At 44.1% G+C, this 27,073-nt stretch overlaps 1 protein-coding gene across 1 annotated transcript in view; it reads left to right on the forward strand.

Moving 5' to 3' along the window:
• Positions 1-621: 621 nt before the first annotated feature.
• Simc1 (SUMO interacting motifs containing 1) overlaps positions 622-27,073 on the forward strand; it is a 39,192-nt gene continuing 12,740 nt past the window's right edge. The window contains 7 exon segments of the mRNA XM_051171522.1: positions 622-881; positions 10,654-11,172; positions 11,174-11,876; positions 12,267-12,892; positions 15,781-16,013; positions 16,635-16,704; positions 26,248-26,402. Of these exon segments, the coding sequence (XP_051027479.1) occupies positions 753-881; positions 10,654-11,172; positions 11,174-11,876; positions 12,267-12,892; positions 15,781-16,013; positions 16,635-16,704; positions 26,248-26,402 (2,435 nt within the window). The 5' untranslated portion in view covers positions 622-752.

Consider the following 27,073-nt stretch of genomic DNA (forward strand, 5'->3'; position numbering starts at 1 on the left):
AAAAATGGAGATTCAATCCAGTGATCCCACTTCTGGGAATTCATCCTACTGATCTACCTGCACACACAAGAGTTGGGGTCTCTCCCTTATGTCAGCCAGAAGTCGGTCACCCTCTAATCGAATGGCTCTGCCCTAGTCAGTAAGACACCAGGTTCAGGTTACCCTTCTCAACCATTCAGGGCTTTTCTAACCTGTTGGAGTCGCCCACTGTCTGTCTGTCAATTGCCTGGTCAATGAACTGCTCTATCAGAGGCCCACGGTCAGCCCACCTCCAGTGACCCGTCTTCGTGTGAATCAAGCTGGCTAATTACACCTCCTCACACCTGAAGCCAGGGGCTGCCAGCACCACACGTTATGGTCAGTTGAGAGCACCGGTGCACGCTCCCTCAACCTCAGTGTCTTTCATGCTTGCCGGCCACTCGGCCCACCATCTCGGTTCTCTTCCTTCCTTTCCTCCCTTCCCTCCCTTCCCTCTTTTTCCTTCTCTCAGGGATTGGGAGACTCGCGACCTCGGAGTTCTGCGACCGTGCCCTGACCCGCGCGGCGCGCGCGCGGCTGCCCCGCGGTGGGCGGGGCTCCGGGGTGGGACGGGTCCTTTGGAGGCGGGGCAATGGAGGGGGCGGGGCCGGCGGGGTACTAACCCCGGTATCGGCGACGCCGTCGCTGCAGTCGCCTCAGCCCCCTGGAACCGAAGAAGACTCTGTCGCCAGGGTCGCCGGCCGCTCTCGCGTGGCTCACGCGAGCCCGTAGCCATGGAGGACTTTATCGTGATCTCCGACGACAGCGGCTCCGAGAGCTCGGCCGGGACCCGCTCGGGCCGGGCGCGGAGGCTGCGCCGGGCCCTGTCGCGGACCCCCGGCGCGCTGCCCCGCCGAACCGTGGTGAGTGAGTCCGCTGCCGCTCGCCACGCCCGACGGGGACCGAGCGTCGCCTCTTCGGGGCCTCGGCGTTGCCACCCCTGCTCGCCGCCGCCGTGTCTTCCCGCCTTTGGCGGCCTCCGGCCTCGAGGAGCGAGGCGGCGCCGCCGGGAAGGCAGGCCTCGGGCTAGTCAGCTCTGAGCCGTACAGGACTGTGCCGCGCAGCGGGCCGAGCACATGGGCGACACAGTGTGCACCAGTGCGAGCTGCCAAGCGGTGCCCGCCGGTGGTTTCCGGCCCGGGGTGGCCCCAGAGCCTTGGCAGCGGGAGGAGGTGGGGGTCCTGGCCAGGCCGCAGCCGCCACCAGGACCTCGAGGCGGGCGCGCGGGAGCGCGTAATTGTTTGGCTTGTGATGGGCACAGATGTGTACTGGGAGGTAACAGGAGCCCCAGCTGCGAGCGAGCGAGCGAAGCGCCGCCCTTGGCACGGTGGCGGCTGCGCTCCAGGCCTAGTTCCCCAGCCAGGGGCCCGATTTTTGAGTTGTGGAGAAGGACGGTTTATTTTGCTTTGCAAACGCGAATTACATACAAAGCCCGGGGGGCGGGGCACTCGCACCTTTGGTTTGTTTTTTTTGTTTGTTTTTGTTTTTGGGGGGGGGGTGGTTTTTTTTCCCCTTTCAGGTCCTTTACCTTTGTCCTTGCTCTTGAAGTGGTGAATAAAAATATTTGTGGTCTTTGCCTTTCTAGAACCCTTCACAGAAATTTAGTGAACCCCTACCATGATCCAGATGCTGTGGCTGAGGTTAGTCCAGGCATCATTCTCCGTTCTTTCTAATATATGTCCTAGATCAAGGTCCATTAGTACATAAGCCTGTAAATCACTTTTTGAGTGCTCATTCTAGGTTGCCTTTGGGAAGTTGGAGGGTTTCCTACACCCAAAAGTAGGTGTCTAAGTATTACTACTGCTGTGATGAAACACCATGACCAAAAGCAACCCGGGGAGGAAATGGTTTATTTAGCTTACACTTCCTCATCACTGTTCCTCATCGAAAGAAGTCAGGACAAGAACTCAACCAGGGCAGGAACCTGAAGGCACAGGCTGTGCAGAGGCCACGGAGGAGTGATGCGCACGGTCTTGCTCAGCCTGTTTTTGAAAGGAACCCTGGACCACCAGCTAGGGTGGCACCACCCACAATGAGCTGGGCCCTCCCACATCAATCACTAAATAAGAAAATGCCCCTCAGGCTTGCTCACAGCCAGATCTTAGGAGACATTTTCTCAACTAACATGAGAAAATCTGAGAGAGGTACTTTCTCTCAGAGCACAGTAGCTTGTGATATAAAACTAGCCAGCACAGTAGGTGTTCTCTCTCCCTTAGGAAAGGAACTAAATTTTGCATTTTTGTACTCTCTAACTTGTATATATACCTTTATGCTAGTTTGTCTTTTAACAGTATCTTTATTATAGCATGACTCGTCCATACAATACCTTGAACTGTACAACCATCATAGCTAATAAATCATTTGGTTCACTCTAAAAGGAATCCTTATTGTTTTGAGGCCCCACAGTTACCTTTGAAAAAGTGAATTTTCACCACTTTGAATTATAAGCATGATTTTAAATAGAGGTAAAATTTAGAATTGGAAGCAATGCCTTGCTATTTCTGTCTAGAGCTACAGTTTTGTGTGTGTGTGTATATCACTACAGGAAATTTTCCCTATATATACACACAAATGTATTTAAGTGTCTAATTGTTTTCTAACGGGGTTGTACTAACTTTTCTTCTCTTTTGAGGCAGGGTCTCCTGTAGCTCAGGCTAGCCTGAAATTTGCTGTGTAGCTGAGGATGACCTTCACTTCTGATTCCCCCTCTGCCACCTCCTGAGTGTTGAGACCACAGGCGTGTATGACTGTACTTGGTATATGGGGTGTTGGGGAGTCAAACTTAGGGCCCCAAGTCTTAGGTAGGCACTGTACAAACTGGCGTCTGTTCCCAACTATGAGGTTGGAGTAACTTTTTTTAATCTCTTAATAACTTTAGGTGTTTAAATTAAACATCTCCACTTATTTAGATTATAGGCCATTTGTTGATGTTGGTATTCCCTGTATACAGTAAGGACCCTGGCACATAGTAATTTATTAATTTCATGTTCTGACATAAAAATGATTCAACTGGACCTGTTTTGCTTTTGCTATTGAAGACTGTGATGCCATGTCTATAGGACAAGTTCCTTACAATGAAATATATGCTACCTCAGTTTTTAATTGGCTTAAAAAAAAACTGATTTATTAGAGCTGGGTGTGGTGGCACATGCCTTTAATCCCAGCACTTGGGAGACAGAGGCAGGTGGATCACTGTGAGTTCGAGGCCAGCCTGGTCTACAAAGAGAGTTCCAGGACAGGCAAGGTTACAGAGAAAAATCCTGTCTCAAAAAACAAAACAAAAACAAAATTATTTTATGTATATGAGTGCTCTATTTTCAAGCACACTAGAAGAGGGAATCAGATTCCCATTGCAGATGCTTGTGAGACACCACATGGGTGCTGAGAATTGAACTCAGAGCCTCTGGAAGAGCAGCCAGTGCTCTTAATCACTGAGCCATCTCCCCAGCCCTGGTTTATTTTTTGATAGCTATTTTTTTTTTGTTGTTCTTTATATATTGTATAGTACCTTATATCAGATGTGTAGTTATTAAGGATCTTTTCCCACTGGGTGGTAGTGCTGCACACTTTTTTCCCAGCACTCAGGAGACAGAGGCAGAGGCAGGCAGATCTCTTGAGTTCAAAGCCAGCCTGGTCTACAGAGAGAGTTCCTGGACAGCCAGAGGTACACAGAGAAACCCTGTCTTGAAAAAAAACAACAACAACAAAAAACCAAAATAACCAAACCACTTTCCTGTGGACCAAATGAATGTGCCCTTTGCTGTGCAGAGGCTTCTTTATGTTCTTTTTTTAATTGTTGATTTTGGTGCCTGCACTAACAGTATTCTCTTCAAAAAGTCTCTTCCCGCGCCAGCGAGTTCCAGGCTGTTCTCACTTTCTCTTTTATCAAGTTCAGTGTATCTGGTTTATGTTGAGATCTTTGATCCATTTGGACTTGAGTTTTGTGGAAGGTGCTAAGTGTGAATGGATCTAATTGGATTCTTCTACATGCAGTCATCCAGCTTGACCAGTGCCATGTGTTAAAGATGCTATCTTTTTTCCAGTATGTATTTCTGGCTTCTTTAATAAAAATCAGGTGTCCATAGGTGTGTGGACTTATGTCTGGGTCTTCAGTTGGATTCTATTGATCAACATGTGTCTTTTGTGCCAATGCCATGCGGTTTTTATTACTAGATCTCTGTTAGTACAACTGGAAATTGGGAATGGTGAGACCTCCAGCAGCTCTTTTACTGTTCAGGATTGTTTTAACAACCCTGGTTGTTCTTTTTTTCCCCCTCCATATGAAGGTGAGAATTGTCGTTTCAAGGCCTGTAAAGAGTGGTGTTAGGACTCTGATGGGACCTGCACTGAATCTGTAGATTGCTTTAGGTGTTAATCCTACTGATCCATGAACATAGAAGAGCTTTCCCTCTTCTGGTGCCTGCTGGAATTGGGGGCTGGAATAAAGCATTAGTAGTGGGAGGGAACTGAAAGGGGAAAGTCTGTGTGAGCCACTGGAGGCAGGGGTGGGGGTGCAGTGGGGTGGGGGGTGAAGAGGGTGGGGGTGGGACCAGGGACTGGAGTTGGAGGAGGAGGGAAAGTTAAAGATCTGCCATAACTAAATTTTTTGTTGTTGTTATTTTGGGTTTTGTTTTTTGAGACAGAGATTCTCTGTGTAACAGCCCTGGCTGTCCTATACTTGCTTTGTAGACCAGGCTGGCCTTGAACTCAGAGATCTGCTTGCCCCTGCCTCCCAAGTGCTGAGATTAAAGGTGTGTGCCACCACTGCCCAGCTCTGAAACTTTTTCCTTTTAAATATACTAAATGAACTCATCAAAAAATTGGAAAACAGTGTCAAACAGGGAAATTGAAACAGATGAATAGAAATTATCAAGTTCAAAACAGAGTGGGCAGGGAGCGTAAGGAAAACTCAATAACTGCATAGTTATACAGGGTAATATGAAGCAGTCCACAGTACATGTAATGGCTTAGAAGAACAGGGATAGATTAGAGCAAAAAATTTTTTAAAAATTGATGAAATTTATCAGATTTGACTGGGGGCATTAATGTACAGACCCAAAAATTAAGACACACAGAAGAATAAGCAAAACTCTTTTTATATATACAGAGAAAAATTACATGTTACACAGAGAAAAGTTGACATAATTGTGGAGCCTAAAAGACTTAGATTGACATATTCAAATAGTGGAAGAAACTTTTCAGTTAAGAACTCTATGTCTATAGAATTACCCGCCAAGGAAAAAGAGCAAAATTAATGTTTTTTAAATAAACTGAACTTTTCAGTAATACCCCTGCACTAAAAGATATTTAGGCTGAAAAGAGATGGCATCAAGTGGAAATATATATTTCCACAAAGAAATAAAGAGCAACAGAAATTCTGAATATGTGCTTAAAAACTTAACACTTTAAGAAACAGTGGCTAGAGAGATGGTTCTGTGGTTAAGAGCACTCACTACCTGCTTTTCCAGTGGACCAGAGTTCAACTCCTAGCACCCGTACTGCAGCTCAAAACTGTTAACTCCAGTTTCGGGGGATTTAACACCCTCACACAGGCATGAATGCAGGCAAAACACCAATGCACATTTTTTTTAAAAAAAAAAGTTTCTTTAACAATAACTTGCTTGAGCCAGCGTGGTGGTGCACGCCTTTAATCCCAGCACTCAGGAGGCAGAGGCAGGTGGATCGCTGTGAGTTCGAGGTCTACAAAGTGAGTCCAAGACAGCCAAGACTACACAGAGAAACCCTGTCTCGGAAAAAAACAAAAAAACAAAAAACAATAACTTGCTTGAAAAAAATGGAGTAATAACTATTTATTATAAGAGGGTTGAGACAAATAAAAAGTGAACATTAGTAGAGTGATGGGGTTGTATCTCTGACCTTCATGGGCAGCTGTGGGAGGCAAGAAGGCAGTTCAGTGTAACATGAGCCAGTAGCCAGTATGGATTCAAACTTTGGGAGTCTAGCCCATGCAGTTTATTTAAGCACAGCACAGTCTAATGAAAACCACCCTTGTGATGACCATCTCAATCCTGAGTGCACAACAAATCATTTCTAAGTCTCTTTGAGGAACAAAGTAAATGGACATCAGATCAGATGTGAGACATCAAAACTCATTATAAAGTACATGTGACACCTTCCATATAGGTAGATTCTATAGAGTGACTGAGAGAACAGGTTCTGAGAAGAGTCTGGAGGAGTGTAGTACAGGATTTTTCTTCCCTTCCCCATATGTTGAAGTTATTTTTATAAAACAGTGTTTTTCTTAGTTTCTCTCTTAACCTGGCTATCACACAAATAATTGAGACTCTTTTATAATACAAGGCTTCACAACACAATCTGAGCACTTTAAGTCTGTTCTTAACCCTTTGTGCTATTTTGTCTTACTCCCAGCAAACATCCCAGGGATACTTGCACTTTGTAGCTTTCCTCAGTTCCCGATCCTTCCTCCTGATCTTCCTTGGACCTCTCTACCCATGGCTGAATCCCCTGCTTCCTCTCCTAACTCCTCCTCCCCTGGCTGGCAGGAAGTCCCGCCCTATTCTCTCCCCTGCTCATCGATTGGCTCTGAGCTGCTTTATTGGCGTAACAGGGAGACAATTGGGGAGCAGAGTTTACACACCATTTAGTAAATTGGAATCTAAATTATACAATAACCTTATGTGTATACTTATAAGCTCCTGCAGTAACTTATGAGACTTATTAAACATTTTACAAATACCTAGGCCATACAGCTAGGCCCTTCTCTGACTAGCTTATAACTTAAAATAGCCAACTTATACTAATTTACATTCTGCCATGTCGGTGGTTACCTGAGCACCATGCATCCATCCTCTTCACATTTGGGCGGCCAAATCCCACATACTTGGCTCTATTCTAGAATCTCTTTTGCCTGCCAGATGTCCCACCTATTTCCCGGCTCAGCCATAGGCCATAGGATGTTTAATTGACAGGTGTTGCATTCATACAACACACAAGAGATTCCTTCTACAGAGGAGGGTCCTGTGCTGGAAAGTCCTTGGCCACACAGATAGTGCAAAGGTCACCAAGCTAGAAAACACATCCACTCCAGCCTTCTGGGTGGAAAACAGGTTTTGCCTTTCCTTGAAGGAACAACCTTGTGTGCTTAATGTTCCAGATTTTTCTACTGCATGTGAGTGTCCCCTACAGAGTCATAAAAATGAGGGGCTCACACATATAAAGACTTAAGAGCCGGGCGTGGTGGCGCACACTTTTAATCCCAGCACTCGGGAGGCAGTGGCAGGTGGATCACTGTGAGTTCGAGGCCAGCCTGGTCTACAAAGTGAGTCCAGGATGACCAAGGCTACACAGAGAAACCCTGTCTCGAAAAAAACAAACAAACAAACAAAAATACTTAAATTAGTATATAAGCATTTATAAATATTCATCACAAAAATGGATGAGGAACAAGGTAAGCAGAATATTTTACAAGTTTCCTGTATTTTTACCCTAACTAGTCCATATTTTCCTCAGCATACTAGCACATCCTGAGTTTCCAAACCACAATCCCCATGTCAGCCACTGAAAATATAATTAACAGATGAGTAGCTAGGAAAGCAAGAGGAATTAAAAAGAGATAGTTAGAAAATCAAAAAAGTAATCACAGTCACTGCAGGTAAAGGAAAGGGCAGAGACAAAAAAGGTTCTTGAGAAATTTAGCAGATACATCATATAATGTGTATCTGCAATAGACAGGTTAGGCATACGTGCCAGGCTTTTGGCTTTTCAAGACATGGTTTCTCTGTGTAGCCTTGGGTATCCTGGACTTGCTTTGTAGACTCACAGCAACCCACCTGCCTCTGCTTCTCGAGTGCTGGGATTAAAGGTGTGCGCCACCACCGCCCGGCAAGTGCCAGGCTTGTAATGAAGAACATTATGAATCTTGTGAGGCATTTGACTTTAATCCTGAAGTTCATGTCAAACTGATAGTGCTGGAAAGCAGGAGTGTCATGGTGGTAAATATGTGTGTATGTGTGTGTGTGTTGCTGCAGATTGAATCCAGGGCTTTTTACAAGCTAAGCAAGTGTTCTACCACTAAGATCCCTCTCCCCTGCCCCAACCTGGTGATGTTGCGTTTTAGCGGTTGGCTATGGGAGCTGAGTTAAATTCTGGCCTTTGGAGCAGACTTTCAGCTGTGTACATTCAGCTGGCTTTTGAGTATCATCAAAGGTACTGATGCTGTCTGGCTCTTTCCTAGAAATTGAGGCTTTCAGTTTTGCCAAACCGTTCTATTCTAGGACTGGGTACATACCAGGTTCTTATTGGCCCACTCAGAACTCCATAGCTTTGAACCTGTTGACAGTGGTGAGCATCACATCTATTAAGAGAAGCAGCATGCAAGTGGGAGAGACTATTTGGGGGAGGGGACGAGAAGAAGGGTAACCAACAAGGAGTAGATAAGAGGAAGAAAGAAGTTCATGGCCACCAAGACAAACCAGAACAAAGTATAAGGATATGTGTAAAAGTATCATGGTAAAACACTTCAAATGTTAGTTAAATAACAATAGTACAGTTAAGAGAGAGAAATAGCATGTTGGTTATGCTGGTAACAGAGTGCATCGCCAGACTATAATATGCCAATAGTGATGGTACCCAGTCAGGTGAGAAGACACCTGGAGACCACAGCAGAGTTATTCCAGGTTCATGGCACAAAGGTTGGTGACAGTACCCCTGGCTGGCATCATCAAGCTTTATAAATTGTTTGATCAACTATATATATTCTCTTTTAAGATTGATTACAGGCCAGGTGTAGTGGTACATGCCTGTAATCCCAGCATTCAGGAGGCAGAAGCAAATGGATACCTGTGATTTCAAGGCTGGCCTGGTCTACATAGTCAGTTCCATGCTAGCCAGAGCTACAAAGTGAGATCCAGTCTCAATAAAACAGACAAACTGGTTACATACTGGGAAAAGTTGTACATGCCTAGGCCCTTAACAGGAAAGGCAGATAGAGTGGATTTAATGTCTGCCCCTACTACTTAGCTGTCTAATCCTCAGATAAATAACCTGGTCCCACAAAACTAACTTCTGCATGTGTGTGATGGAAATGGCAATGCTGTCCTGCAGTATCATTCTGAAATTTAAGAAATCATAGAGGGCTGGAGAGATGGCTCAGAGCTGGGCGTGGTGGCGCATGCCTTTAATCCCAGCACTCAGGAGGCAGAGGCAGGCAGATTGCTGTGAGTTTGAGGCCAGCCTGGTCTACAAAAGTGAGTCCAGGACAGCCAAGGCTACACAGAGAAACCCTGTCTCGGAAAAAAAAAAAAAAAAAAAAACACTGACTGCTCTCCCGGAGGTCCTGAGTTCAGTTCCTAGCAACCACATGGTAGCTTACAATCATCTATAATGTGATTTGATGCCCTCTTCTGGCAGGCTGGTATACATGCAGACAGTAAAATAAATAAATCTTTAAAAAAAAAAAAAAAAGAAAGAAAGAAATCATAGAAAAATGACATGTAGTCAGGGAGACAAGATAATGGGATGTAATTTTTAAAAATATGTTATGGGTGTTTTGCCTGTATTTGTGTCTGTGTACAAGGTATGTGTCTTATGCACATGAAGGCCAGAAAAGAGCACCCAGTCCCCTGGGACTAGAGGTGCAGATGCTTGTAAACCACCTTATGGATGCTGGGAGTCTAACCCAGTCCTCTGGAAGAATATCCAGTGCTCTCTGCTAGGCTATCTCTCCAGCCCACTGATGTAAATTTAACATCATGGTTATAGCTTCACCCAGACCCACACTGCACAACACTCTCCTAGTTGCCTGTGCTGTACAAGGGGTATTAGCTGTGTTCTCCAGATTTCAAGACCAGAAGCCCCATCGGCTTCTTTCGCATTCCAGCTGTACTTTCACACGGATGCTGCCCTTCATATCAACATTTTGCTTCTAAACATTCTGTGTTTAGTTAAAACTCTCATCTGATTCCCAAAAGCCCTCCCAATTTCCAGAAAATTTTACACTTAAATATGAATAAGATTAATGGAAGATTTTTCTTCAGCCTTAAAAACTCAACTTTCCAGCTAAGTTGCCTACTTTTCTCCCCTTTGGATTATTTTTCCCAGTAAATCTGCTTCTTCTCATATGTCCATCCTTGAGAGCCTTCTCTGATGAAACTAAGAATCTTAGGGACTCCCGAGTCCAGTTACAAATACTCAGCATGTTCTTGGTACCCAGGTCCTCATAGTAACTTACCGACTTGCTTAGCTTCTGTTGTAGATTATTCTGGGAATTTGCTTTTCCAAGCAAAGGTTGCTTTCTGTTTATGAAGGATGGAGCTTTCCCTCCTACTCACATATCTTTCTTGGATCCCATCACATTCCCACACACATCTTACATTTGAATAATTTATGAATCTATAGAAGTTGACTGCTTTGACATTAGCAACATGTTTGCTGATGAAATAAACAAATACTTATGTTACAGGTGATATCTAGAAAGCTGGAGATACAGCTCAGAGGTGAAGCAGTTACATAACATGCTCCAGGCCCTGGGTTCAGTCACTAGCACTGCAAATGTATAGAGAAATGCCAGTGAAATGAGAAAAGCTAAAAGCTCAGTCTTCTCAAGTAGAGTTTCTGTGTCCTTCTCTCACCCTTCTCTTCCCACATCTTTAACAGGACTTCATTGACTTAACTAGAGAAACCAGAGCGAGGGCAAAAGATCGTAATGGACTCTGTGTGATTGATCTGACAAGAAGTGAGGAAGAAAATAGGCCTATTGCCACTCTTGACTTGACTCTAGAACCTGTACCTTCCTCTCAGAAGGAGCCACCTAGTCTTCAGACATGTACCAATCTCTCAGGCAAAGAGGCAGTGGGAGCCCATGGAGACAGACTCTCTCAGCCTGCAGGACAAAGCATCATTAACAATGACCCTGTAGATTTGGATTTGTTGGAGGACAACGTGTTTGAACATTCTCGACCCCCTACATCTATCAGCCAGGACTCTGTTTATCCTCCAGAACCAAACTGTGGCTCAATCACGTACAAAGGTGGCCTCAGCTTCTTGACAGATGTCAGCTCTTTCTCCTCCACAAACAATAACAGTAGTAGCAGCAGCAGCAGCAGCAGCAGCAGCAGCAGCAGCAGCAATCAGAGGGCCTCTTTGCCATGCTCACAGCAAGATGTGTCTTGCCAACCCACAAGGCTTGCTATGCCCACTACAGGCCTTATCGTGCCCACTAAGAGCTTCACCGTGTCCACCACGAGCCTCCTCATGCCCACCACAAGCTTTGTCATGTCCATCACAAACTTTGTCATGCCCCTCACAAACCTTGTCATGCCCCTCACAAACTGTGCAGTGCCAACTCCAAGCTTTACCTCATTCACCTCAAGAAGTGCCATGCCCTACTCAAGATGTGTCATGCTCTCAGCAGAATATGCCAAGCACAGCTCAAGACTTGTCATGGCACCCTCAACACCCACTATACCCACCACAAAACACTCTGGGCATACTTCAAGATGTTCCAGGCCGACCTCAAAACCTATTATACCCGCAAGATGTGACACAACTACAAGATATGCCATGGTTACTGCAAGACATGCCACTGTCACTACAAGACATGCTGCAGTCACTGCAAGATGTGCCACCATTGCTGGGAGATGTAACACAGTCACCAGAGGTGATGCAGTTACCAGGATATATGACACAGTCATCAAGAGAGATGATACAGCCACGAAGAGGTGTGATACGGTCATCAGAAGGTGCGATGCAGTCATCCAGAAGTGTGATGCAGTCAAGAGGTGTGATGCAGTCAAGAGGTGTGATGCAGTCAAGAGGTGTGATGCAGTCATCAAGAGAGATGGTACAGTCACCAGGAGGTGTGATGCAGTCACCAGGAGGTGTGGTGCAGTCACCAGGAGGTGTGGTGCAGTCACTAAGAGGTGTGGTGCAGTCACCAGGAGGTGTGGTGCAGTCACTAAGAGGTGTGGTGCAGTCACCAGGAGGTGTGGTGCAGTCACTAAGAGGTGTGGTGCAGTCATCAAGAGGTTTAATGCAGTCATCAAGAGGTTTAATGCAGTCATCAGGTGGTGTGACACAGTCACTAAGAAGTGTGATGCAGTCCTCGGGAGGTATAATGCAGTCATCAGGAGGTGTGACACAGTCACCAGGAGGTATGATGCAGTTATCAAGTGTGACTCAGTCATCAAGAGATATGATGCAGTCACCAGGACGTGTGCCACAGTCATCAGTAGATGTGCCACCATCAGGAGATGTGATAAAGTCACCAGGTGTGCCACCATCATCAGGAGATATGATACAATCACCAGAAGCTGTACCACAGTCATCAGGAGATATGATACAGTCACCAAAAACTGTACCACAGTCATCAGGAGATGTGATACAGTCACCAGAAGCAGTACCACCACCATCAGGAGATGTACAACCACCAGAAGTTGTACCACAGTCACCTAGCAATGCATTGCAGTCACCAGGCAATTTGTCACCGTTACTTGGAAATATACCACACTTATCAGGAGATGTGTCGCACTCACCGCCAAGGTTATTGGATTTAGCAAGAGACAGGCCAAAGTCTTCCCTGGATGCTATGCAGAGCCATGATATTCATATGGATATCTCAGCTCCGCCCTCTCCAAGTTGCTCTGCTAGCCCACTGTCTCCACAGTCTGAATATTCCTTAGAAAAAGTTCCTTGGCTCTCTGTTACAGACAGTTCAGCCAAAAAAGAGAGATCACTGCCACAGCTTGCCAACCCTGGGTCTGCCCAGATACAAGGACAAATACCACAAGTTGGGGTGTACAACAGACCGTGCCTGCACAGACTGAAATACTTCTTACGGCCTCCAGTACACCATCTCTTCTTCCAGACGTTAATACCAGATAAAGACACACGGGAGGTAAGCAAACACACTCACTCCCCTTCCCATAGACCGTGGATAAAGTTACTGTGACTGGAGTCCATGCATTAAAGAATGGGCCAAATACAAAGGAACTTTTTATCTTCTCCCATTTGAGGGGGAATTAGATCTGTTCAGATCCCAGCCCACACTTAAAAACCAGCATTCTATGCGTGTCACTTTTCTTTGTGAACCTTAGCTCCTATATTGTACAGTAGAGGTTAAAATAAAACACCTCCTAGGCCCGCTAAATGACGTGTTGTATATAAAGTGCATGTTAGTGTCTGATTTGTTACTGGCCTTTGTTAGATTCTTCAGTTCCTTTATACGTCTCTTCCTGAGGCCCGTATAGTTTCCATATCACAAAGAGAAGACTCTTGTCTCTTCAATGCCTCAAATCAATCCTTAGAATTTAAGAGAGGCTGCAGGGATGGCTCAGTGCTCTTCCAGAGGTCCTGAGTTCAATTCCCAGCAACCAAATGGTGCCTCACACCATCATCTGATGCCTTCTTCTGGTGTGCAGGTATACATGCAGATAAAGTACTCATGCATAAAATGAATAAATAAATCTTTAAAAAAAAGATTTTAGGCCAGGCAGTAGTGGCGTACACCTTTAATCCCAGCACTTAGGAGGCAGACACAGGTGGATCTCTGTGAGTTCGAGGTTAGTCTGGTCTACAGATTAAGTTCCAGGATAGCTAGAGCTGTTACACAGAGAAACCCTATCTCGAAAAACCAGGAAGAAGAAGAAGAAGAGGAGGAAGAGGAGGAGGAAGAGGAAGAATTATTATTATTATTATTATTATTATTATTATTATTATTATTATTATTATTATTATTATTTAGGAGTAGAAGTTCAATTTAACTTTTAATGAGGATACCATTTTCCTATTTGTCTTCATTGACCTATGAAAACTAAATAAGATTATGTGGAAAAAAAATAACAGTCACACAGCATGAAACCTTTTTGTTATCCAAAATCTCACCCTCAACCTTAAAATCTGTTTAAAAGTAGTTCAAAAAGTCAAAAAATAGGCATACTAGCAAAGTGGCTCAGGGAATAAAGGCACTTGCTACCAAGCCTGGTAATTTGTGTTCTATGGCCCAGACCCACATGGTAGAAGAAGAGAACTGACTCCCACAAATTGTGCTCTGATCCCTGCTCATAAATACACACACATACAAATAAATATGTAAATAAATAAACAAAATGTGATTTTTAAAAGCCAAAAGGGTAGGGTTGGAAAGATAGCTCAGTACTTAGTACTGCCTTCTACTTTTCCAGACGACCTAAGTTCAGTTCCCAGCAGCCAACTAGGTGACTCATGACCTCAGTAATTCTCTAGCCCCAGTGCACCCACTGTTCTCTTCCTCCTCTGCAGGTGCCACTGTCACATGCACAAATGCACACCCAGAAACACTTGCATACAGAAAACTCAAAAAATATATTTTTTTTAAAGTGATTTTTTTTTTTTAAAGCCAGGCATGGTGGCATATACCTTTAATCCCAGCACTCAGGGAGGCAGAGGCAGATGATCTCTGTGAGTTTGAGGCCACCCTGATCTACAAAGTTAGTCCAGCACAGTCAGAGCTACACAGAGGAACTCTGTCTTGAAAAACCAAAATAACTCCAGGCGTGGTGGCGCACACCTTTAATCTCAGCACTTGGGGAGCAGAGGCAGGCGGATTGCTGTGAGTTTGAGGCCAGCCTGGTCTACAAAGCAGGTCTAGGACAGCCAAGGCTACATAGAAAAACCCTGTCTCGAAAAACCAAAAAAAAAAAAAAGAAAAAAGAAAAGAAAAGAAAAAAGAAAGAGAGAGAGAAAAACCAAAACAAAAAAGTGCTTGTTGAATGTGTTTGAAGTCACCTGTAGTGCTGTCAGACAGCGTTGCTATGAATGATTCCATGCAGTCCCTTCCCAATTGCCTTTTGGAGTGGGCAGGGTAGGGTGGAGTGTTTGGTTCCCAGTGTAGCCCTGGCTTTCCTGGACATGCTTTATAGACCAGGCTGGCCTCAAACTCACAGAGATCTGCCTACCTCTGCCTCCCTGAATGCTGGGATTAAAAGTATATGCCACCGCCCAGCTAATAATTGGGATTTTTAAAAAACATATGTACTTGTTATTAGTTTTGTTGTTTATAGAATGTAATGGTTAAAAACCATCCATGGAGCCAGTTGTGTTTGTGCACACCTGTAATCCCAGCAGCTGGGGAAGCAGAGACAGGCAGATCTCTATGAGTTTGAGGCCAGCCTGGTCTACACAGTAAATACAAGACAGCCAAGGCTACATAGAGTGTCTCGAAAAACAAACAAATGTATGGTGGTACATGCTTGTAATTCTAGTGCTTGGGAGCTGGAGGCAGGATAAGCAGGAGGCCAAGACCAGTCTCTGCTACAAACATAGTAAACTCCATATCAACTTGGGCTATGTGATACCCTCTCAAAAAGAAAAAAGAAATACCAGAGAAAGAGAAGGGGAAGGAAGCAATACAGTATGCCCAAATCTTATCTGTATAAAGTATCTAATGTGCCTTTGTCCCTACCCGTAAGTCTCTTGGGCCCCTCATCCTGGGAGGTAGAAGGTGGAAACAGGAGGGTCAGGAACTCAAAGCCCATCTCTGACTGCTCTTGGCTCTTTGGTATTTTCCTTTCTTTTACTTTTTATTACAGATGAAGTCATATTGTATGTAGAATTTAGAATTTCTGTATTGTAACCTCCCCACATCATTGAGAGATTTGTTTATTGTTTTTTAAGTAGAGCTTTCTTGTCTCTCTCTTTAATAAAATATTTCAAAAGCAAAGAAAACTTTGTTTTCAACCTGTTGCAGAACCTCTTGCTCAAGTGCAGCACCCACCCTGATGCCTCTCTATCTCTTTGTCTCTACAGAGCAAGAGTCAGAAATTAGAGCCCATCCCTCATCGAAGACTAAGAATGGTGGCAAACACCATTGAAGAAAACTTCCCTCTGGGGACTGTGCAGTTTCTAATGGACTTTGTTTCACCCCAGCATTACCCACCCAGAGATATTGTGGCTCACATCATCCAGAAAATCCTGCTCAGTGGCTCTGAGACTGTGGACGTCCTTAAGGAGGCCTACATGCTTCTCATGAAAATCCAACAGTAGGAATTGTTAGCGCTGCTTGGCCGCGTCTTCTAGGGAGCCTAAGTGCAGGGCAAGGCTTCCCTTGTCTAAGCTTCATCAGCTCACCTGGGGAGCTTTCTTAATAGTGTTAATTGTGGCAGGAAACCCAATCAATGGCTTAAATTGCCAGTAAAAGAATATAATGTCTTATTTCACTAGAAACCTGGGAATATTATTTGATACTGTTTTTATAAATGGCTGCTGGGACCCAGTTTTCAACTCTGCCTTGGTTCTGTAGTCTTTAGCTTCAGATTTTTATGGTATTTTGAGTTAGAAAATCAACTTCCATAATTACACAGTTCTGAAACTGAGTCGTATTATAATTGGCTTAGCATGGCATATGAGTCCGTTTTTGAGACAATCACAGTGACTTAAAGAGTAGAATCTTGTGATTAGCTCAACAAATCACATGCTTCTTGCAGTCCTGGTACGTGAGGCTCACTGCCTATGAGCCAGTCTACACCGTGTGTGGTGTGGAACCGGAGGGCAGGCCAGAGCGCTTAGGATACAAAGAGGCTTTTCCTCCTGTCGCCATCCAGACCCTAACCCTTCTGCCACTACATTGTCCAGAATTGTAATTGATGTCACTTGACTTTCAGGTTGCATCCAGCCAATGCCAAGACTGTGGAGTGGGACTGGAAACTGCTCACCTATGTCATGGAGGAAGAGGTAACAGACTATGATGACACATCGTTTGCAGAGGAATTTTAAATGTGTGTGTGTGTGGGCAGAGTATGAGTGTATTTGAGAGCACCATGGTGTGTGTGGGAGTCAGAAGACAGCTTCAGGAGTTGGTTCTCTGCTTCCATCCTCTGGGTCTTGGGGGTTGAACTCGTGTTGTAAGGCTTGGCAGCAACTGCCTTCATCTGTTAGTAGAGTCTCTGCCACTGTTCCCTGCCGACAATACTACTGTACCAAAGGTTACTTTTGAAACATGCAGTCTCCCAACTCAAATATTAATATATTCAGGTCTTCTCTCCTTGAGATCCAACTAAAGATATTATTAGAAAGGCTAGTGATACAGCTCAGTGGTGGAGCACTTGCCTACTGCACATGAGGTCCTGAGTGCAATCCCTAGTACTGCAAACATATAATGTTAAGACGCTAGTCAATAAATGGGGGAAGTTATAATCCATAGCTATGAAAACAAGGGGAAGGATGGTACATGTGAATCAAGATTCAAGAGAAGCTGGGCAGAGGCAGCACGAGCTAGAACACATGTAGAGGAGACTGTCGTGGCCAGCGAGGGGAGGTCTATACATCAGAACACCAAAGAAGCTTTCCACTCAGAAATGCAACATTATGCTGAGAGGTGGGAACAAGTCCAGTACAGAAAGTGAGTGGGCATCTGCTGAAAACCATTATGTGGAGCCATCAGCTACTACACTCTGGAACACAGCAGGCAAAATGTCTAAAGAAATGACATGAACCATCTGTAATAAACAAAAACATGTTATCAAGTTAGTAATTCAGAAAATTTCCACGTTCTATATTTAGTGACCTCCAAGTTTATCTGCCAGCATTCTGTCTGCTCATCTTAAGGTAGTTAAACAAAAGAGTTTCTACTTTAAATTCTATATTCAGCCAAGCGTGGTGGCGCAGTCCTTTAATCCCAGCACTTGGGAGGCAGAGGCAGGTGGATCTCTGTAAGTTCAAAGCCAGCCAGGCCTACACAGAAAAACTGTGTCTTAAAAAACAGAAGAAAAAAAAAAATCTATACACAGCCAAACTGAGTTTTAGGTATGAGGATGAAATAAAGATGTGGGCTGGAGCCGGGCGTGGTGGCGCATGCCTTTAATCCCAGCACTCGGGAGGCAGAGGCAGGCAGATCGCTGAGAGTTCGAGGCCAGCCTGGTCTACAAAGTGAGTCCAGGATGGCCAAGGCTACACAGAGAAACACTGTCTCGAAAAACCAAAAAAAAAAAAAAAGATGTGGGCTGGAAAGATGGTTCAGTGGTTAAGAGCACTGGCTGGGGCTTGGAGAGATAGCTGAGAGGTTAAGAGCACTGCCTGCTCTTCCAGAGGTCTTGAGTTCAATTCCCAGCAACCACATGGGGGCTCACAGCCATCCATAATGAGATCTGATGCCCTCTTCTGAAAATAAAGCACTCATACACAATAAATAAAAATAAATAAGTCAGCCGGGCGTGGTGGCGCACGTCTTTAATCCCAGCACTCGGGAGGCAGAGGCAGGCGGATCATTGTGAGTTCGAGGCCAGCCTGGTCTACAAAGTGAGTCTAGGATGGCCAAGGCTACACAGAGAAACTCTGTCTCGAAAAACCAAAAAATTAATTAATTAATTAATTAATTAATTAAAAATAAATAAGTCTATAAGAAAGAAAGAAAAAAAGAACTGATTTTTTAAAAAAGTACTGGCTAGTCTTGCAAAGGACTCAGGTTCGATTCCCAGCAAGCACGACAGCTCACATTGTCTGTGTGGTGGTTTGAATAGGAATGGCTCCCATATAGACTTATGTATTTGAATGCCTGGCCATTAGGAAACAGTGGGGAGCATAGCAGCAGGTAAGCAGGCAGGCATAGCACTGGAACAGCAGATGAGAGCTCTCATCTGGATCCACAAACAGGAAGCAAGGGAGCACCCTGGGGGTCAAAGGGGGCTTTTGAAACCTTAAGACCACCCCAGAGATACACCTCCTTCAAACAGTCCCACTAAGTGGGGACCAAGTATTCAAATATATGAACGTACAAGGTCAGTGGCATTCAAACCCCACATTCCTCCCTTGTGTCCATCTCATACTGCAAATACATTCAATCCAACTTCAAAAGCCCCATAGTCTTTCAGTCCAAAGTCTATGGTCCCTTCTGAGACCCAAGGCAGTCTCTTAACTGTAACCCCCAATAAACTCAAAGCATACATTATACAGTTCCCTCTACAGTGGCACAGAATATATATTACCATTCCAAAAGGGAGGAAAGGGGGCATGGTGAGGAAATGCTGGACCAAGGGAAACAGCAGAGCCAACTCCAAATCTTGTATCTCTACAACAGATGTCAAAGGACTTAGATGGTTCAGCCCTTCCAGCTTGGCTGCCTGCAACATCTTCTCTTTCTTGAGCTAGTCTCACCCCACAAATGCAGTTCCTCTTGGCAGAGGTTTAATGATTCTAGCATCTTCTGAATTTTCGGGTCTCTAGTACAATACAGGCTTCACTTTCACAGCTTTGTTCAGTGACCTGTCAGGCCTACTGTGTACGGACTCCTGTGTCACATGCAGCTGTCCTTGGCTGGGGGGAAGGATTCCACAACCCCTGGACTTGTGTTTCCTTCATGTCCTAAAGCCAGAAAGAACTACATGGACAACAATGCCAAATTTGGTTGCTTGCTTGGCATTGAATCACATTGAATCGCAGCTTTTGTTGTTGCTTTTTTAGGAGCAGAAAATCCCTCATCCCTTTTCCTTTCAGCTTACTTGGGGGGGGGGGGTGTATTTCCAGGAGGGTGACCTTTCATTTATTGTAATGTGGATCAGGCCTTCTTAATCACCTTAATCCCTTTCAGCACAAGCTAGCTCCAACATTTAAATTTCCTGGATGCTTCTCTTGCCAAAGTGTACATCTTGAATTTCTTCCTGCCCCACTTGGATGTCATCACTGTAGACCTGCATAAGAGTGATGACTAATAACCACAACACAGTGTTAGGCTGTCTGGAAATATCTTCCAAGGAAGTCAGTCTAATACATCTCAATCTAGCCTCAGGCAAATTCTTAGGACAAGGTCAGAAAACAGCCATGTTCTTTGCCAGACTATCACAAGAACAGTCTTGGGGTTAGAGAGATGACTGTGTGGTTAAGAGCACTGGCTGTTCTTCCAAGGGACCCGGGTTCAATTCCCAGAGTGTACATGGCCGTCTGTAACTCCAGTTCCATGGTGTCCGACACCCTCACACAGATGGACATGCCGGCAAAACACCAATGCATATAAAATAAAAATAAATCTTAAATTAAAAAGTCTCTAGCCTAGTTGCAAATATTGTCCCTCTCAGAAAACTCTTGAGTCCAATGTTCCAAAGTCCTCATTTCATCCAAAAACAATAAACCAACCTCATAGTCATTGTTTGTCACAGTAAGGTAGGAAATCTCTACAGACAGCAAGGCCAGCAGAGTATCAAGCCAGGGGAGGCAAGCAGGAAATTAGGTCCAACCTGACTCAATAGTCAGCTTGGTTCAAACCTCAAGAGTCTGGCCTGGGTAGCTTATTTTAGCCATCTGTAAGTACTGCACAATTTGGACAATTGTTGGATAAAAAAATTTGGATAAACTTGATAATTAACTCAATCCCTTATACACAACAAAGCTTAAGACATAATCACATCAAAACTCTTGTACAGGCTGAGTGCAGGGGCACACACCTATAATCAAAGCACTCGAGGAGGCAGAGGCAGGTGGATCTCTGTGAGTTCGAGGCCAGCCTGCTCTACAAAGTGAGTACAGGACAGCCAAGGCTACACAGAGTAACCCTGTTTTGAAAAACCAAACCAAACAAACAAACAAAATAAAAACTGCTGTTGGTGCCTGCAATTCCATAGCAGATGCCACAGACCACCCCAGTTGGTTATGGGGATCCCTGGGGTGAGGATCCTTTAAGACTTGGTGGGCAAGGATTCGACGGGGACAAACAGAGACAAACACAGAGGCAGTTTGAATCTGAGTGTACTTTGAAGGCAAGCAGTCTAGATTTTTACATTTTGAAACAGGGAGTGCGTTGTGGTTACATTTTCCATGGAGTAGATTCAAGGGGGTCAGTGAAGCAGTCAGGCATATAGAATACACAGTTCAAAGTGCATAGTAATAACATCATTGTTTCTATGACATTAACTTGGCACAGGCAGATACTACATTCTCAGGCTGAGCCAGGGACCAGAGACCGTCCTCTGTAAAATTAACTTTGTGCTGTTAGTCAGTGTCTGACACCTTTTTCCCATTGATGACTGCCTTTGATAAAGACCCTTCATTTAATTGAGGGGATTTTTTTTTTTTAAGATTTATTTATTTATTTATTATGTATACAATGTTTTGCCTGCATATACACCTACAGGCCCGAAGGCGGCACCAGATCTCATTATATTGTGAGCCACCATGTGGTTGCTGGGAATTGAATTCAGGACCTTTGGAAGAGCAGGCAGTACTCTTAACCGCTGAGCCATCTCTCCAGCCCACAGGGGATTTTTTTTAACCACTTCCTTTTGCTGTAATTCATTGAAAAAGTTCTCCATTGTTTTATTATTCTTAAGAACTTTCAGGCTCAGAGGTTAAGCACATGGATTGCACTTCTGGAGATCCTGAGTTCAATTCCCAGCAACCATACGGTGGCTCACAACCATCTATAATGTGATCTGATGCCCTCTTCTGGTCTGCAGGTACACATGCAGGCAGAGCACTATATACAAAATAATAAATAAATAAATCTTTTTTAAAAAAACTTTCAGGATGACTAATAATAAATCAGGCGCATTTGGAGGAGGCATCTCATCCTGCGGTTTCTAGGCTGGTGCTTTGTCCAGTTCACCTCCTGGCACCGTGTCCCTGGTCACCTTGTTGTTGCCTCGACTATGAGTGAGAAGAATAATAGAGCAAATAGGAAGGAATACCAGGAAGCAGGTCGCTACCAACACTCCAAGGGAAAGAACACCATGGCCTTTTCCAGGAGACTCTCCCTTTTGGGGTCATCACCTCAAGTCCTCGGAACAGCATTGTCATGCGGACTCTACTGGAGGTGGCATGGCAGGCATATACCAGGGGAAGCAAGAGATTATGAGCTCTGAGAAGAAACAGGAACAAGCCTCTTGGGGAAAGACAGTTAAAAAGTACAGAACATTGGGGCCAGCAAGATAATTCAGTGGGTGAAATCATGACATCCTAAATTTGATCCCCAATGGTGAAAAGTTGCAAATCTGTAATCCCAGCACTTCTGTAGTGAGCATGGTGAGTTGATACTGAGGAAGGAATCCCCCAGGAGATGGCAGTTTAGTGACCCTGGAGTAAACAGTAAATCAACAAGAAACAACCTGATCAACAAAGTGGAAGCAAAGAAAGGATTCTCAAAAGTTATCTTCTGACACTTAACTGCCACATAAAAATCATGGCAAGTGAAAATATACATTTAAGTTTTGGTATCTAAGGACCAGCATGATGGCTCACCAGGTGAAGGGACTTGATGTCAAGCCTAACAGCCTGAGTTTAATCCCCTGGACCCAGGTGGCAGGAGGAGAGACTGACATCCATGAGTTGTCCTCTAGGTTCCTCACATGCATATGGACACATACCCAAATAAATGAGTGAGTAGATAAATAAATAAATAAGCATGATAAGTATTTAAACAAAAAGGTTTGGCTTTGTTTGTAAACTCTTGGATGTTCTGGAACTCACTTGTGTAGACCAGGCTGACCCTGAACTCAGAAATCTAGCTGCCTCTGCCTCCTGAGTGCTTGAACTAAAGATGTGCACCACTTCTGACCAACATGAAAAGGGTTTTTTTAGTATACTGTATAAGGCTGGGAATATGCCTCAGCAGGTCAGAGTACTTACTGTGCAAGCATGAGGACCTGAGTTCAAATCTCTAACATCCATGTAAAAAGATAGGTGTGGCTGTACATACCTGTAACCCTGCACTGTGGGGGTAGAGACATGAGGGTTGCTGAGGCTTGCATGCCATCCTCCTACTTCCAGGTTAAGTGAGAGACATGTCTCAAAGGGATAAGACAAAGTAATGGAACAAGACACATGATGTCCTCCTCTGCCTTGCATGCATACACACATTGTGTATATATATATACCACATATACAAAATAAAACAGAATAAGGACAGCATGTGCACATGCCTAAAGTGGGTGTTTACTAGAAAAGGGACAGGTCCAGAATTTCAAGCCATGATGACTGCTAAATGTCTTTTGTTGTTTGACTGGTTGGTTTGGTTTGGTTTGGTTTATTTTTAATTTTTTGGTTTTTGTTTTTTCAAGACAGGGTTTCTCTGTGTAACTTTGGCTGTCCTGGACTGGCTTTGTAGACCAGGCTGGCCTTCAACTCATAGAGAGCCGCCTGCCTCTGCCCCCCAAGTGCTGGGATTACAGCCATCACGCCCAGCACTAAATGTCTTACCTTAAATATATTCAATCTGTACATACTAGAAAAATCACTTTCTTCAAATACCTAATTCTCAAAAAAAAAAAAAGAAAGTCACAAGCTAAGAGCTCATTTTCCAAAAATTAAAAATAAAGCCTTTATCTAGACTAAAAAAGGAAAAAAAAAAAAAAAAAAGGAGCAAAATCCTTAAATAAGGGAAGAAAAGGAAAGGCTGGAGAGATGGTTCAGAGGATAAGAACATTGGCTACCCTTCCAAAGGTCCTGAGAGTTCAATTCCCAGCAACCACATACTGGCTCATAACCATCTCTAATGAGATCTGTTGCCCTCTTCTGGTGTGCAGGCCACATGCAGGCAAAATACTATATAAATAATAAATCTTTTTTTTTTTTTTAAGAGATAAAAAAAGATGCAAGAACAAATGGAATAAACTTGAATTGTGCTATAGAAAAAAAAGGATATAACACAATTTACACTATAGAAACATAGATTATTAGAGATTAGTTTGAACATAAAATTGATAGCATAGAAGAAATGGGTAAATTTCTAGACTTGTACATTTTACCATACATAAATCATGGATAACTATATATAATACCACCTCCTGTAATCCTATAAATGCTTGGGGTTTCTTTGTTTTGGGTTTTGTTTGTTTGTTTGTTTGAGACAGTGTTTCTCTGTGTAGCCTTGGGGGTCCTGGATTCACTTTGTAAACCAGGCTGGCCCCAAACTCACAGTGACCCATCTGCCTTTGCCTCCTTGAGTGCTGCAGTTACAAGTGTGAGCTACTGAGCCCAGCTGAAAAAGTGTTTTAAGCAAAAGGAATTGCAAGATGCAAAGGGGCCCTGAGACAAGAATATGCTTGGAGGCAAGGAGAGCGATGGCCAGAGAGGCCTGGTGGAATGTGCAAGCCTTGGAAGGAGGTTGACCTTTTTGTTTCTTTTTCCCATTATTAAGAGATTCAGACCTAGCATCTTGCCCTTAATTTTTATTTATTTTTTACTTATTTTGAGGCAGGGTTTCTTTAAATTGCCTCAAGCTGGCCTTGACCTTGTAACCCACCACCTCAGTTCCCCTAGTAGCTGGGATAGTCTTATTTTAAATCTAGCATAAGCCCACTGGTATGCTAAAAAATGAGGTGTGGTCTCTGCTTTAAAAATATCATATAGAGCCAGGCGTGGTGGCACACGCCTTTAATCCCAGCACTTGGGAGGCAGAGGCAGGCGGATCGCTGTGAGTTCAAGGCCAGCCTGGTCTACAAAGTGAGTCCAGGATGGCCAAGGCTACACAGAGACACCCTGTCTCCAAAAACAAAAACAAAAACAAAAAAAAAAAATCATGTAGAAAGCCGGGCAGTGGTGGCGCATGCCGCGCATGCCTTTAATCCCAGCACTCAGGAGGCAGAGGCAGGCGGATCGCTGTGAGTTCAAGGCCAGCCTGGTCTACAAAGTGAGTCCAGGACAGCCAAGACTACACAGAGAAACCCTGTCTTGAAAAAAAAAAAAAAAAAGCCAGGTGTGGTGGCACACGCCTTTAATCCTAGCACGTGGGAGGCAGAGGCAGGCAGATCACTATGAGTTCAAGGCCAGCCTAGTCTGCAAAGTGAGCCCAGGATAGTCAAGGCTACACAGAGAAACCCTGTCTCAAAAAAAAAAACATTATATATATATATATATATACATATATATATATATATAGAGAGAGAGAGAGAGAGAGAGCGCACTGGACGTAGTGGTGCACACCTTCAATCCCAGCATTTGAAAGGCAGAGGCAGGTCGATCGCTGTGAGTTCCAGGCAGCCAAGGCTACACAGAGAAACACACACACACACACACACATCACATAGTGAACTATATGAAGACTCAAGAAGACGACGATGAAAGAAGGGCAGTCAGCCAGGAAGCTGTTAGGTGTTGAAGCATTAGGAGGTTGGTACTGGTTGGAGGGAGTTGGAATCTAGAGGCATTCTGGGATATTCCTTTGGGATTTATCTTCTCTCACCATTAGGTGGTCCTTTGGCTATGATGTTCTTCCTTGCCAAAGACTAAAAGCCAAGAAAAACAAGAGAAAAGAAAATGATGATTGCCAAAGGATGGGAGGAGTGAGAAATAAGTATAGCAGGACTTCCTTGGGCCTGCCAGCGATTAAATAAAGACATGGAAACTTATTAATATTTAAAAGCCTAGGCCTTAGCTGGACAGACTCTCAACTAGCTCATCCTGGCTATTCTAGACCAAGACCCATCCCAGGGCTAGTTCTTTACTTCTCTCTTTCAGCCCCCAACTTCTGTTCCTTCTTGTGTCAATGCTGGCGAAACTCCTAGAGTCCCTCTCTCTGCCCAGAAGATCCACTTTCCCCTTCTGCCCAGCCATTGGCCATCAGCTCTTTACTAAAGCCAACCAGATACAATTATAGATTGCCTTAGGCAGGTGAGGAAGGAACAAATATAACAAATATTGATAAAATATGAGACCATAGCTCTCTGCTGGTGCAGAATCAACAATTGATTATACAGAGACACACCTTCACACAGTGTACACCAACAAATGAGCAGTCATTGTGTAGCCAGCTTTGCAGGATGAAAGCTTTTGTAGCCTTGTGCAGTACTATGAATTTTCCTCAGTGACAAATACTTGAAGGAATTTAAAAGAACAGATTTACCTGGGCTCCTGGTTTCAGAGCTATTAGTCTGTGCTTGGCTGGATCTGTTTTTTGAGACAGGGTTTCTCTGTGTATGGACTCGCTCTGTGGACCAGGCTGGCCTAGAACTCACAGAAATCAGTCTGCCTCTGCCTCCTAAATGCTAGGATTAAAGGCGTGTGCCACCATGCTTGGTTTCTTACCATAAATTTTAAGGCAAGAAGTTGAAGAAGTGAGTGAGTGAGTCTGAATCATTGCTGATGAGGTTGCGAATGGTACAGCCAGTTTGGAAGACAGTGGGTAGTTTCTGTTGCCATGACTCAGAATACCTGCTTCTCTCACAAATCTCTCTTTGACACAGACAACCTTGCTAACTCGTGGCATTTTCTTGGACCTTTGGTTTTGACAGCCATGGTTTTCTGTCATCCAAGAGAGCAAAATGCAAACCTGACTTCCTATTACTTCTTCCACAGGGACAAACTCTGCCTGGACGTGTCCTCTTTCTACGTTATGTAGTGCAGACCCTGGAAGATGACTTCCAACAGATCTTGAGGAGACAGCGTCAGCACCTACAGCAATCCATTGCAAATACTGTTCTGTCATGTGACAAACAGCCCCATAATGTCAGGTAACCAGCTACTAGAACATGACCAGTAAAGGCCAATATGTTAGGTTTATTGTCACTGTGACAGCTGTGTAAAAAAGGCAAGTCATAGAGAGAGGATTTATTTACGTTCACAGTGTCAGGGGTTTGGATCTTGTCATGGCAGCCAGGAAGCAAAGGAACTCAGGAAAAGGAAGGGGCCAACCAGCATACAGCCCCAAGGCTGCATCCCCAGTGATCCACTAGTCCAGCTAGGACCCCCTTGCCATGATTTCACCATCTCTCAATAGTCTACTCAGATTTTATATTCATCAATAGAATGGACTATTAATTAGAGAACTTCCGTGCTTGCAAGGCCTAATTGTCTTAGGAAGGATGCTCACAGACACTAATCTGCTAGGTGTTTTTCAGGTGTCAGGGCGCACCCAGAGACTATAAGAGGATGAGATTCTCCTCATGACTAAATACCGTAAGTGGAATTCAGAGAATCTAAAGAAAGCTCTCTAAATTGGTCACGTGGACTCCTAAGGAGCTGGGACACTCCTTTACTCTGAAGAGTATCTGGAAAGTCAAGTGTTGAGACCTCATATGTCAGAAAATAGCTTTCTCTCATGTATTGACTAATAAGCAGGCTAAATATTTTTGTTTACATATTTAGAAATAAATTTTGTGTAGTACTTTGAAGAAATTGTCTA

The sequence above is a fragment of the Acomys russatus genome, chromosome 3 (assembly GCF_903995435.1).
Source record: "Acomys russatus chromosome 3, mAcoRus1.1, whole genome shotgun sequence".
In the NCBI taxonomy this organism is placed as follows: domain Eukaryota; kingdom Metazoa; phylum Chordata; class Mammalia; order Rodentia; family Muridae; genus Acomys; species Acomys russatus.